This window comes from Setaria italica, chromosome VIII, assembly GCF_000263155.2.
Source record: "Setaria italica strain Yugu1 chromosome VIII, Setaria_italica_v2.0, whole genome shotgun sequence".
Classification (NCBI taxonomy): domain Eukaryota; kingdom Viridiplantae; phylum Streptophyta; class Magnoliopsida; order Poales; family Poaceae; genus Setaria; species Setaria italica.
The window spans coordinates 288,494-302,034 of record NC_028457.1 but is presented as its reverse complement, the minus strand read 5'-3'; the positions used below and the strand labels follow the sequence as shown (position 1 = coordinate 302,034).

The following is a 13,541-nucleotide window of genomic DNA, read 5'->3' as shown; positions in this document are numbered from 1 at the left end:
AATTAATTTCACCCCGCTTCTCCAGAATCATATATACACTCGACTCCACCATAACCGCCTCCATTTGATGCATGATTTGCGGTCCAGATTGCTGAGGGACTGCAGCAGATTTTTCATAAGATCCCCACTAACTCATACAGACATACTACTGTATAAACCAAGTTACATTAAGGAAAGAAGAGAGGATTGAACAAATCAGCTCATCATTTTGCTGAAATGCAGTGCGAGGTACAAGAAAGATTGCTCGCTCTTGCGTCAGTCAAACATATACAAGGAAACCAGGGGGGCATGAACACCTCTCTTCTTCCTCCGTAGTACAGTATCTTGTTTATCATCCATATCCTTCCTGTACAACTGGAAGTGACAACGTTTTACACCAACTACTTTAATGAATTCCTCATTTACAGTGAACGCATCAGCACAGAAACATACTGACTCTTGTGTGTCAAATGGTGGGGGGGTCAAGAAGAAAAAGGTGCTAGTTAAAAAGTAGCACCAACTGCGTCCGGACTGAACACACTAAGAACTCCAAAACTGTATCTGGGTCAAACTAATCAGTAGAGATATACTGTTGTGACTGGATGATCGTTGTCAGCTGCTTCAGGTTAGCTAATACGTGTCTTGGCCCAAGGCTTTCTGCGCCAATGTAGTTCAGGAGTTGTTCGATATCCTGCCAGGAAGCATGCGGGAGGTTATTAATGTCTAAGATGGGAAAAAATGCCAAGTTCTGATAAGGCAAGAAGAGAAAACATGTATATTCTTCCATAGCTCATTTTACATCACCCTGATTCTATTATCAATAACAGTGCTAAAAAGTAAAAAAGTAATTGATGTTAACTGCCCACTTTGCATTAAATAGATAAGGAGACCAACCTTGTTCAACAAAAATATTGCATATGCTGATCTTGTAGTCTCCTGGCCATCGAAAAACAGAGGGAATTCCATTGTTCTCATGCTTGTGCTCGGTGAGACAGAACTCACAACTGAGGTCATAGATGATGGCTCAACTAAAGGCGAATGATCAAGAATATATGACCGTGAACCTCCAAAACGCAGAGGATATCGAAGAGGAACATTGAGGTATGATGCAATGAGGGAGACTGCCTATGATTCATAACAAACAAACAGTCAGGTTTGTAAAATAGTGCAAACTGGAGAACAATGTTCGGTTACATGTCCACCCAATCTGAACATCTCTTCACTCTAGAACAGTGAAATTATAAAATGGTAATATTTCGAAATGCTCTAGAAAATAAATTAAAATTAACAAATAACAAGTGAATTTAATTTCCACTTGATAATAATAAATCAAACTAGACATACATACATGTGCAACATATCCCAGAACAGTAGAAGGTTTCTGAAAATCAGTCCTGTCCCCGAAGTAGCCAGTCTTTTTGGCAGTAGGCTTTGGTAACTGTAGACCCAATATGGCCAGAGGTCTTTTTTGAGAGCCATCTGGCAATATTGATTCAGCATTGCCTGAAAAATTTCTGTAGCATTTAAGTTTTGGCAAAAAAAACACCATTTCAGAATATAGAGTCTTAGGACAGAGAACTAAAAGTTATGTTTCGTACGACACTGTCAATGATCATACTTCTTACAATAAACAATTCATGACTTTCTTTGCTAGCAACTGTAAATCATGTGCTGATATGCTCATAATTACAGTTATTATTTGACTATCATCTGGCCCTCCCTTATTTTTCGATTAAGGTCTGACACAGAACACCAGTAAAACGATTCATACGGAACTGAGAACTCATGAAAGTTGCAATGCAGAAAAAAAAAGACATACTTGTTTTGATGATGCTGGGGGTATATCCAGTCTTGTGATCCGGAGATTTTTCATCCAAAGGCCTCACAGGATATACCCAAGCAACTTGTGTCACCATATATTGTTGTCTCATCCGTAACTTCTGTGTGATATTTTTAAGGCACCCACAACCATTTTCCCCTGACAGCAAATTATTAGCTTCCTACAACCAGAAAAATAAAACATTCTGTCAGATTAGTGGAATGAACAGCTCCGTTGTATCCAGAGTTTGAATGCATGGGAAAATCTTTGTGTCATCGAAGACTAAAAACAACATTTTTGCGAAACCCAAAGTTCAAGCAACAATAGAGGGAAGTACATCTTACACAGGTTTAGACACATATGTTAACAAAGTAATGACTTGCACAATCACCCTTCGGAAGTTTCTCAAGGAAGGTACTTACTACAAATACCTTGCATGTTTCTTCAGCGTTTTGGTTTTGGTACTGAAAGTATTCTTAGAGCTCCAGAAACCAAAGGGAAACGCAATATAAGAATTGGATACCTCCAGATTACCGCGCGCTGTGCCAAGAGTTTTGCTTGCCACGGACAATGTTCTGAGGCTGATGCAAAGCTGTGCCCTCCGATCCTCAACATCTTCTGACGATTTCTTCGTGTGCATCTTCTGACAGTGGCATGTACAGTACACATACACTCTCCTGATTACGTGCCACAGGAAGGAAGCAGAATTATTTAGAGAAGGTTAGCTGGGACTGTCATTTCAGGTACAGCAGCTTGTGTAGTGTGTAGGCGGGCAGGAACCGGCCGTTTGACCCTGAGCTCCCGGGCCGTCCTCAGCAACATGCAACCGTCAGTCCATCACTAGCTGCTACTAGTACACTACACCTGTGTGGTTGCAGCGATTAGCAGTCACAATCATTTGTTCCCAAAAAAAGAAGTATAGGAAAAATCCCTATAGGATTCCAATGCCACAAAGTTCCTCCATCAGGTCCTCTTTTGCAACTTGCGAATGAGGACTAAGGTCCTGTTTGGCAACCCACTCCTAAATTTAAGTACCTATCACATCGGATATTTAGATACTAATTAGGAGTATTAAATATAGTCTATTACAAAACTAATTGCACAGATAGAGTCTAATTCATGAGACGAATCTATTAAGCCTAATTAGTCCATGATTTGACAATATGGTGCTATAGTAACCATTTGCTAATGATGGATTAATTAGGCTTAATAGATTCATCTCGCAAATTAGGCTTAATAGATTCATCTCGCAAATTAGCTTAATAGATTCGTCTCGCAAATTAGACTCCGTCTGTACAATTAATTTTATAATTAACATATATTTAATACTTTTAATTAACATCAATTTTAACCTGTGCTAAAAGTTATGATATTCATGTATGCCCACTCTGACAAGTGACTATATTAGTCAACGGAGAAGTCAGCCCACTCTGACACGGTCAAGCGACCAGCCGCAAAAGCCATTGACCCCGGCCTAATGTGCCCAAAGTCGTACGAAACCATTTTCACACGCACCGTGGCACGGCAAGGGCTCACAGCAATCAATGTACCTACTGGTAGTAGCTAACGTGTTGGACCATCATAAGAAGGGACATGCTGGCACGACAAGCGCGTGTGCGTGGACGGACTGTTTGCAAGTCATGGAGGCGGCTAACTTTAGAAGTGTAAAGTCAAATATTCGGATACTAATTAGAAAGACTAAATATGAGTTAATTATTAAAGTAATTGCAGAACCCCGATACTAATTCACGAGATAAATCTATTGAGCCTAATCAGTCCATGATTAGCACATGTTTACTATAGCAGCACATTATCAAATCATGAACTAATTTGCTTAATAGATTCCTCTCGTAAATTAGACTCCCCTGTGCAATGGGTTTTGTAAATAGCCTATATTTAATACTCCTAATTAGTATCAAACATCCGATGTGATGGATACTAAACTTTAGGAGGCGTATCCAAACACCCCTAAAACAAGGACTCTCTTCTCTTGTATCGCCAACTCTCGTGGACTCGGCAGCAACGGTGCTGCCCAAAGCATGCATGCAGCCATGAGCAATCTTGCTCTTCTCGTCTATATAAATGCTACAATTGGGGTGTCAGATATTGAAGGGCACAACTTAACAAGTTTATGGTGTCAGATTTCGATTTTGCGAGTTTGTGAACTTAAGTGTCAGGGACAAGTTCGAAAGCTATATTTAACTTTTTTTTTTATCAGCCCTTTGAACTAGAAGCATCCATCAGCAGAAGCTGAAGATCAAGTTATCCCCCCGCTGCCAGCGTGGGACCAGCAGCGTGCTGTGCTGACGTGGGTGGCGCTGCTGCCGTGCCTTGACTTTTCTACCTCCTACACCGCCCATATAAACCGCCCGCTCTGCTCATCAGCTCCACCTCCCTCCCGCTCGCCAAAAGCCAAATCCTGCACCCACTCACTGCTCCACCAATCAGCACGGAGGATGCTCATGACCGCCGCCGTGCACATGGACTCCGCCGCCCACGGTCGCGGACCATCCTATTCCACCTCCACCTCGCCGCCGCCGCCGGCATGGTTCCCGGCCGGCAACCACCGCCTCCCCGGCGACTTCACGGCGCCGCCCACTCCCTCCCCGACGCCCGCCACCGCCACCGCCGCGCCGCCAAACCACCACCACCAAAACCTCCTCCGCCCCGCGGGCACGCGCCGCGCGGCCAAGCGGCGCCCGCGCCCGTCGCGGAAGCTGCCCACCACCTACATCACCGCCGACCCCGCCAGCTTCCGCCGCATGGTGCACCAGGTCACCGGCGCCGACGACCTACCTATGACGGCGGCTCCTCCTGCGCCCGGAAACCTCTGCCGCCCGGCGCCATACCGCGCTGGTGGTGCCGCCGGAGCGACGATGCTGCCGACGCTGGACACGTCGGCGTTCCTGCTCGGCGCGCCTGGAGTGGCCGCCGGTCCGGCTGGGTCGGTGCCGACGCCTAGGCTGGATGGGGCGGAGGCCGGCGGGGCTTGCAACCACAGCAGCAACAGCAGCAGCGGTGGCTTCCCAACCTTGGATTCCTGGGATGCTCTCTTCTAGCTACAGTTCATATCTATCGACAAATCATCTTTAATGCGTCGTTTGAAGATCAATCTCGCCTGCTAATAATTAAGAATCCATTCATTTGCTGCAGTAAGCATCGGTGTGTAGGTGGTAATTAATTGCTGATTGATTCTGTTATCGATTCTCTTCCTAGTTCTACCTTCTCCGATTCCTCTGTCTCTCTCCAAAGGAAGAGGAGAAGGAAGCAAAGTGAAAACGTCGTTTGTTTGGTTGCCAGCCACTGTCACTAGCAGTGGATTTGAGCTTAATAGCAGGCTAATTGTAAAAGGCACCAAAAAACAATTAAAACGTGAGGTTGTCATTAGTACTAGCATATAATTAATGCTGCTTAGAGCATACGATACGTTGAGATGAAGCCAGCTAAACTGACGATGGAATTTGGCAGCGACAGAGCAGGAGTGAGCAGCACGTCCTTGAGAATTGAATATGAGATGGATCCATCATCTTTGGATCATTCTTTTGTTGATGATCCTACACAATTGGAAGCTGAGAAAAAGCTGTTCAATGGCGGGAATGATTATGCGTCCGGCTTGCTCGACTTAACCGTCATCACGAAACGAAACGAAATGCCGGACGATCAACCAGGACTGCGCCCTGCTGGCTTCTTGTGTTTGTCTCATGGGGTGAATGGACATGCTCTTGCGGTCAGTCTTCTTTCTCACGAGTATTGAGAGTAGAGTACTATTGGTTTCAATTTCGCGACTGACTGTAACAGGAGCGAGCGAGCGATGGATGAAGAAGAAAGCCTAAAAAAAAAAAAAGAGCGAGTCATGATACTGACAGGTAGCGGTAATGGTAAAACTCTGACAGCGGAAAAGAGCAAGAAAATTATGGTCGCTGCTTTGGTTGCTGTCATGGTTAACTGGGATTGCAGAGGAGTCAAAAATAGCGGCCCAATGCGAGGCAAGGCCAGCCAGGGTCCATCTCACAGTCCAGACAAGACGCACATTAGGGAGGGGTCTCGGTCGGAGTTCGTACCGACAGGCAGAGACCATGAACTGAACGGGCGCCAGACAGACAGACCAGGGAACACGCACGCCATGATGTGCAGTGCAGTGGTGTGTATCACCAATTCACCATGAATTTGGAATGGATGGAGCTCTACTGCTCGGTGGTCGCTCGTCAGATAAGAATTCCGGGTCCACCAACCTCTACAGTCCAGTCCACCGTCAACGGAGACGACGAGACGAGATAGACGACGATGCTTTTGTCCGGACTGGACTGGACCGACGTGCTTCCGCGCGGCCAACATGCCTCCCGCCTAATTACTCGCCCACGGCCAGCGGCTGACGCCACCATCGCGCCATGCTCATCTCATCATCGTGTTGCAACCAACAAAGCAAACAAGCAACATTCTTTCTTGTACTGAAAGGGTTCACGACGACTTGAACAAAACTAGCAGTTTAACTGAACATACAGACATGCGCTGGCTATGCGGTTGATACCTTCGTTACGCACATCAATTGTTCTTTACTCCAACCTCTAGTGTCAACTTATTTTTGAAACAAACAAACTACACCTCACTCTTTTTTGCACGTGATTTTGCACCCAAAAAAAAAGTTCTGTTCGTCATCTGGTGGTAGTAGGCTAGTAGCCTAAGAGCTATGTTTTGGACTGTTCATGTAAGGCTCTATTCATTCACTTGTGAATATTTGAGGCTGGAATACATTTGTTCCGTAATTAAAAAAAAACTCTAGTCATCAATAATCCTAGTTTATAGCATCCTCGATTCTCCCTCCAATATTAACTGACGTATCATTCCCTCCGATATAAAATTCTCCTCTGATTCGTCTGTCATGTCACTGGAATCGTACTCCTTTGCTGCGTAAATGCTTTCCAGCGTCATTTCCACCTGCCTCATCGTCGGCCGGTCCTTGCTTACAAACTTGACACACATTGCCGCTAACAGAGAGACATCGACAACTTCCCCGCCCCCCTCCTTCTGAACCTGTGGATCCAATATGTGAGCCAACTTGCCTTCTGACACTAAAGTGGAAAAATGGTTTACAAGATCATCGCCCTCAGGTGATCTGTAAGAAATTGGCTTCTTCCTGCTTAGCAACTCCATGAGAATCACGCCGAAACTGTAGACGTCGCTCTTGTCGGTAAGGTGTCCTGTACTATAGTACATAGGATCCAAGTATCCAAATGTCCCCTGCACAGTTGTATCCACCCCGGTTTGATCGATCGGAATGTACCTTGAAGCTCCAAAGTCTGATAACTTCACGGTTAAATTAGAATCTAGCAGTATATTCGGAGACTTGATATCCCTGTGGATTATTGGCATCGAAACGAGCGAGTGGAGATATGCAAGAGCCCTGGAAGCTTCAACTGCAATCCTCAATCTATCTTTCCATGGCAGTGATGTTGGACCATCGACATGAAGATGATCGTAGAGGGTGCCATTGGAAATGAACTCATAAACAAGGAGAGGAACTTCTGTCTCAAGGCAACATCCATGAAGTTTCACGATATTTCTATGGTTTATCTGAGAAAGGATAGCAACCTCGTTTATGAACTCGTCAATTTCTCTCTGTATCACTATCTTTGACTTCTTAATTGCCACGACATGTAGACTTGACAAAATTCCTTTGTACACGGTGCCATGCGCTCCGCCACCAAGTTCACGGGTTCTGTCAAAGTTGTTGGTTGCTTTCTCTAGTTCTTCCAAAGTGACGACAATCATTTTCTCGGATATGTTTCCGCTTTGACATACCAATTGTTGTAGCAGCTGCCCACGGTTTTGCTTGAAGAACCTTTGTCTCATCTTTTTCTTCCTTCGTGTCTTGGTTTTACGGATTATAAATGTGGTTCCAACGACTAGGAATGGAAGCAACGCACCACTTCCAACGCCTAGGCCAACGATTAGCTCTGAGACGGTGACACACAAAATTGTCAGATTTAATTTTGAAGAGTCAATCTAACAATCTTTACACATGTTGGAGAAGACTGATTTTTAGATGCCCATTGTAAAAACCTACAACTATTTTGGCAAGAAAACTACAACTTTGTTAATTACCAGGGACCCAACCATCGCCTTCATGCATATAATAGGTGGGCCCATGATATCATCCGCGGGTCAATGGTAGGAGTCCATTTGTCATGCGTGAAAACTATTAAAAACTAATTAATTTGATGGCAGCTAAGTAATTTTTTTGTCTCAACTTTTTTACTTGAAAGCAGTTGCAAAAAATGATATTAATGGTCAAACGTATTTGTCGAGACCGTGTTGATGTCCTAACTAAACAACAAGAAAGAGATAATGGAGTCAATATAGATTTATATGATTTTTTAATTAAGTTAGGGAGACCGTGTGATGTCCTAACTAAACAACGAGAAAGAGGTAATGGAGTCAATATAGATTTATATGATTTTTTAATTAAGTTAGGGAGATGTAGCATGGACTATTTATTACCTGTATTTGGATGTGGTTCCACGCAACCATTTCGAGTGTATGGGTCGCCTGTGGTTCCTTTGGGACACTGGCATAAGTAGGTGCCAGGTAAATTTGTACAATTGTCAAAGCAATTATTCGGAAGCATGCACTCGTTGATATCTAACAAGCAATGACGTCAAAATTTTATTCAGGTCAGGGCAATATATATTCGTGTTGTTGTATTATTAATTTGCACCGATGAAGAAGAAGAAGGAAAAAAAATCAAATATACAAGCTAAAAGAAGTTTTACTACCTTGGCATCCGCGGGTAAGGTAAGGGTTGCCTTGGTAACCACGGTGGCACTTGCATACATAGCCGGTGGTGTGGTTGAACCTCTTGTAGGGGCCTGCGGTGGCCCAGCAGGTGCTATGGCTGCTGTGGCACGCCGTGCTGCCCAAGTCCCGGGGGCATGTCTTGGACCCGTCGCGGTGCCGTCGTCGTCGTCCCTGCAGCACGCTGGATCCCACCTCCCAGTCCAGCCTCGCCTGCTTGGAGAACAAGTGGCAGCCCGGGCCCAGGGGCCTGGTCCCGTTGGACGGCCCTGGCCCTGGGCTTGGCACTATGATCTCCTGCGCGGGCCGGAAGCGCATGGTGGAGGGGTCGAGCAAGATGCGGGTGACGACGTAGGTGTCGTTGCCGAGCCAGAGGAGCGGCCGCGGCTTGCTGTAGCCGGTGGTTTTGCAGGTGAGCTTGAACCCGCGCAGGTAGCAGCCGGGCTCGATGCCGAAGGGGTAGGGCACGCTCACGGCGCCGCAGGCGGTGGTGCAGTTGGGCAGCCCGATCATGTGGCCCTGGCCGCCGCCACCACCCGCGGCGTCGGCCACCGCCACCAAGAGGAGCAGGAGCAGCATGCCTTCAACTTGAAACGTCGCTGATGCTGATACCAACGGCAGTCCATGGCTGCATCATCATCTAGATGCATGGCAGTCCATCGGCAACGTTTATGTAGTGACGAATATAACGCACGTTCCAACTCAAGTGACGGGCCAACCCATGCAGCCATGCACCTGCACCAGGGGATATGAGGCATTGGTGCCGCCGGAAGGCCTGACATTCGTTTTCCAAAATCCAAACTACTTCCTTGGAGTTGGAGGCAACACTGCCCGGCCATGGCTCCATCCCAACACACCTACAAGGAGGATCCTCCAGCATATATTGTACATAGAAACATGTCATCACCATGATACATTCAGTTTCAACTTCGATCAGAACGCCGCCCTCCGGCACCACAACTTACAATCTAACATTTCCTACACCAGTAAAGTAACATGCCTTCATCTCTCCCAAGACCCAATAATCGCTCTGGTTGGCCGCTACATTCCTCATCACCACCTAAATACACTGAAACCCCAAAGATGGTAACAAGGAGCAGGGGATCAGTCAACGATCAAGTAATAAGTGACATCATAATTGATGGAATATAGAACGACCTACTAATTCTTAAGTTCGAATACAGCAAGAAAATCAACTTCTACTGCTCACACAATGCGTTAATAGTGCTGCCAGCCATGAGCCATGGAAGAATGTAATCCGGAACAGCAATATTTTGACCACATCCATCTCTTTGATTTTTTAAGACTTTTTGCAAAAGAATAAAAGGTATCTTCTGGCATCAGTCAGGATTGTATTATAAATTGCTAAAGGTGGAAGCTGACAGGTCTGACTTTGGAGGTCAAGTTACAACCAGCAGTCACAAGTCATCCACAGTGCTGCTTACTTCCCTGGGTGGCAGAAAAATAGGTCCAGGAATGAAAGCTCATTGTCATGGAATAAAGCAAAGAGAAACAGACCTGGGCTGGCCAAAAGGAAAAGGGAAGAGAAGCTCAGAGGCATACACAATGCCTACTGCCGCCTCCTCTCTTTAACCCTTTCATTTCACTAACTACTATTAAAACACGTCTTATTGGAGTTCGGGATGGGGAGACAAATAGTGAGACGTTTCATCACCACAGTAAAATTGACATAAAATCCGCAATGTGCCATACAGTTTGTGATGCTGGCAATCAAGTCAGACCATACAAAGCCGGAACAACATTTTGACCACGCACACAGAGGCTTCTATCTAGATGCCAAGGTTAGCCACAAGATGCAAAAGAACAAAAAACATCTTTAGCATCAATCAACATCATGTTGAATTGCAAAAGGCATAGGAAGTTATCCTGGTCTGACACTCTGACTTTTGGGATGACAAGTGACAATAACTTCAGAACAAGTCCACAAGGTTGCTTTCGGGTGGCAGAAAAGATAAGCCAAGGAACAATAACCATTTGTTAAGGGGATTAGTATGCGAACCTTATCTCCCTATTTTATTTGATAGTAGGAACAAAAAAGCAAGAAAAAATTTGATACACAGTCACAGTTCAAACACGTGTCTTAGTGGAGCCCAGGATGAGCGGACAGTGTATTCCTAAACCTATAAAAAAACACTTTGGTGGATGCTGGTCCACTATTCCAGCTACTTCCATGATGCATGTCATCATATAGCGCACATCAGTTTCAATATCTGTGAGAGAAAACATCCGACACGCTCAATTTTAATGACCTATGAGAACATATGCCATACTTGGATTTAAGAAAATCACACGCAACATATATGTCTCATCATAAACAAATCAAACATCATAAACCATAAGTTCCTAAAAGTTAACACATGAAATCGGTAGTGCAAATTGATGTACAGAAGATTTCATTATTATTTTACTCCCTGAATGGAACATGAAATTGAGATGCAGCACCTACCATTAAGTAATCAGGAAAGAGAAATATGTGCATGCACTATCACAGATATACTGTTCTAGGGAAAATTGCTCGCCGGACAGCCATCTGCAGGAAATGATGAATAACCACACTCAAAGAGTCAATAAAAGGACACGTCATACCAACTTTCGTGTTTACTACCTTTTTGTTATAAACAACGGTATGGAGTCAGCAAATAATGTGACTATCACTGCAACAAATTAATCTGAGATATGCTAATTGTACCTATTTCGCAATAACCTCCTTGTGAGCCTTAAATGACAAAATCACGTTCCATGCAAGGGCTACAAAATTAGCAGCAAGCACCTGAAAAAAAGGCAGTAAGTTGGCAAGGGCAACGCACAAAGCATGCTAATAGAAAAACTTGTGAAATGAGCATCTTCAAAGACCTGAAACTTCTGAGGAACAAAGTAAAAATTCAGAAACTGAAACGGTATCCATAATTGCCAATTTGCCAACACTGATGATAACCACTCCTGTAGATGTCAGAAATGAAAATTAGATAGCCAGGAAAGAGTTTATGCATGTGTACCCGGGGGCAAAAGAATATGGAAAGGTTCAGCTCACCTGCTTAAGCTGTGGCACTACAAGAGAGGGCTTTCCCTCCAAGGTGACTAGTAAGCTCATAAAAATGCCGATGAAAATGGGAGCGAAAATGAACTGAGCAGGAGAAGATTAAAAGAGTAAAAAAAAATACAATAGTTTTAGAAACAGAGAAACTGAAAGACACACAAGAATATTTCATGACTACAGTATATTTCCTTGGGGTTGCAAAGGAGAGAGGAAAAAAAATGCAAACCTGATCAAGTAAAAGGCGAGCAATGGCACCTGATGCTCCGCTGATTGTCACTAATTTACTCAAATAAAGGTACCTGATATGAAGATTAAATATAAAACAAATGGCGGTGGCAGATAATGTTGGCTACACTACATACTGATATATTACTTCTGCAGCTCAGAAAAGATTACCAGACATGTAAAGTTGGCCCCACGAGGGCAAGCCCCAAAAATGTGAATACAAATGTTCTCCTTAAATCAAGTGCTGGAACTCGATCAATTACAAGCTGGAACAGAAAGAAAAGTATATTTAGGACTAAACATTTTGGTGTTTAAGTAGAAACAATAGCGATATCATAAGTGTAGGATAAAAAGCACTTCAATGAGTCATCAAGGCAAGTTTCCAACCACAACAATTTCATTCAAATGAAAATGCTAGGCATGTTTTCCAATCACTTCTGCCACACACTTCTTGCTCCAATCCCTTATGCCATCAATGGATTGAACATTGTAGGTTATTTTCATTTGCCTGGATGTTCATTCTTTTTTTTGTCTCATTTTCATTTTTGGCATGCATACATTAAAGGTGATTTCACAAAGCTGGTAACAATATCAGTGTTATTACATAGTACAATAGGAATCTATAACAGTTTGCTTGTCTGAGAATTTTGGTATTTCAAGTTCCATAGGTGAACCTAACCCATCAAAGGCCAGAAGTAATTATATATTACAGTAGCGAACCAAAATAACTTCAGATGCTGTCATGATTGGGAACAAAATTTCAGTTCTACAACTGTTTTGCACTGGGAAAAAAATCCGAGCACAATTAGGTTGAAGCAAGAAGTTGGGATTATGATAGATATTCCAGTGCTTCAATTATATGGACCATAAAATCTGACAGTTTCGAGGTCTACAAAACAAACAGTAACACAGTAACATAGTAGTACTAAGCTGGCAGAAAATCATTACGAATTCCATGCTACATTGCATCAGATTGAGTCAAATGCTGCAAAGATACCTGGCAGATGAGGTCCCCGGCCAGTGTTAGGACAGCAGAAGTGACCGCCTTAGTTGCAATCGGGTTCTTATCGAGAGACATCAAGTACCTGTTACAATGCATACATCCAGTTTGAAATTGGTACACTCGGATTCTGAATTGGGCGTCAGCGAGCCAGCAGCTACAGCCTACAGGCAGGCAGAGCATAAAAAGTACTGAACGCAGAATCAAATTACCATGCCAAGAAGAACCGCCAATCCTTTACGCCAGTAGCGCTTCCTCCAGTGGTGCCTGCAGCCGGAGCGGAATTGCTGCAGCAGGAGGCGGCGTTGAGCTGCTGGAGGCGCCCGGCCTTGCGCGGGTAGGTGGCGGCTGGGGCGGAGAGGGTGGCCGGTCGGGGAGGAGGAAGAGCGAGGCGGCGGGATTGGAGATGAGGTGATGTGGGCCTCGCCTGGACGGGCCGGGGTGCGAGGAGGAGCGCAAGGGTGGACGCCATCGCCATGGCAGGATGGCACTGCAGCGGCAATGGAGGATGGATCCTCAGCTGCTTTACGTTTTCTCTCACAGAAAGCGGAAAGAATCGTAGGCGTAAACGTTACTGGGCCTTTTCGACCAAAGGCATTATAGCCCGCGTTACTGGGCTCGTTTGGGCTCTTTCTCTGCAAAGCCCATGTATGTGATGGACTTGACCT

At 44.6% G+C, this 13,541-nt stretch overlaps 4 protein-coding genes across 6 annotated transcripts; 1 reads left to right on the top strand and 3 right to left on the bottom strand.

The window, feature by feature from the left end:
• Nucleotides 1–186: 186 nt before the first annotated feature.
• Nucleotides 187–2,438, bottom strand: LOC101760367. Its single transcript, XM_004978395.2, has 5 exons — nucleotides 2,322–2,438; nucleotides 1,799–1,979; nucleotides 1,328–1,482; nucleotides 874–1,104; nucleotides 187–670 (listed from the first exon to the last, which is right to left on the bottom strand). The coding sequence occupies exons 1-5, from the start codon at nucleotides 2,436–2,438 to the stop codon at nucleotides 551–553; spliced, it is 804 nt and encodes a 267-aa protein (XP_004978452.1). The 3' UTR covers nucleotides 187–550.
• Nucleotides 2,439–4,201: 1,763 nt separating this feature from the next.
• Nucleotides 4,202–5,186, top strand: LOC101753360 (calmodulin-binding protein 25). Its single transcript, XM_012848422.3, has one exon. The coding sequence runs from the start codon at nucleotides 4,255–4,257 to the stop codon at nucleotides 4,855–4,857; it is 603 nt and encodes a 200-aa protein (XP_012703876.1). The 5' UTR covers nucleotides 4,202–4,254; the 3' UTR covers nucleotides 4,858–5,186.
• A 1,409-nt stretch (nucleotides 5,187–6,595) lies between these two features.
• LOC101752954 (wall-associated receptor kinase 3-like) lies at nucleotides 6,596–7,736 on the bottom strand. The gene has a single exon (XM_022829163.1). The coding sequence runs from the start codon at nucleotides 7,646–7,648 to the stop codon at nucleotides 6,596–6,598; it is 1,053 nt and encodes a 350-aa protein (XP_022684898.1). The 5' UTR covers nucleotides 7,649–7,736.
• A 1,607-nt stretch (nucleotides 7,737–9,343) lies between these two features.
• LOC101759959 (protein sym-1) lies at nucleotides 9,344–13,411 on the bottom strand. 3 transcript variants are annotated; one of them, XR_001164657.3, is made up of 9 exons: nucleotides 13,086–13,411; nucleotides 12,871–12,958; nucleotides 12,045–12,139; nucleotides 11,875–11,947; nucleotides 11,643–11,735; nucleotides 11,465–11,551; nucleotides 11,301–11,381; nucleotides 11,058–11,141; nucleotides 9,344–9,659 (listed from the first exon to the last, which is right to left on the bottom strand). XR_001164657.3 is itself a non-coding variant. In XM_004978394.4 (8 exons), exons 1-7 carry the CDS (start codon nucleotides 13,349–13,351, stop codon nucleotides 11,301–11,303), a joined length of 783 nt encoding a protein of 260 aa, XP_004978451.1. In that variant the 5' UTR covers nucleotides 13,352–13,411; the 3' UTR covers nucleotides 9,348–9,659. The 3 variants fall into 3 exon arrangements, 1 of the variants encoding a protein (XP_004978451.1); XR_001164658.3 differs by lacking the exon at nucleotides 9,344–9,659 and adding an exon at nucleotides 9,729–10,821; XM_004978394.4 differs by lacking the exon at nucleotides 11,058–11,141 and having other exon boundaries at nucleotides 9,348–9,659.
• Between the last annotated feature and the right edge of the window lie 130 nt (nucleotides 13,412–13,541).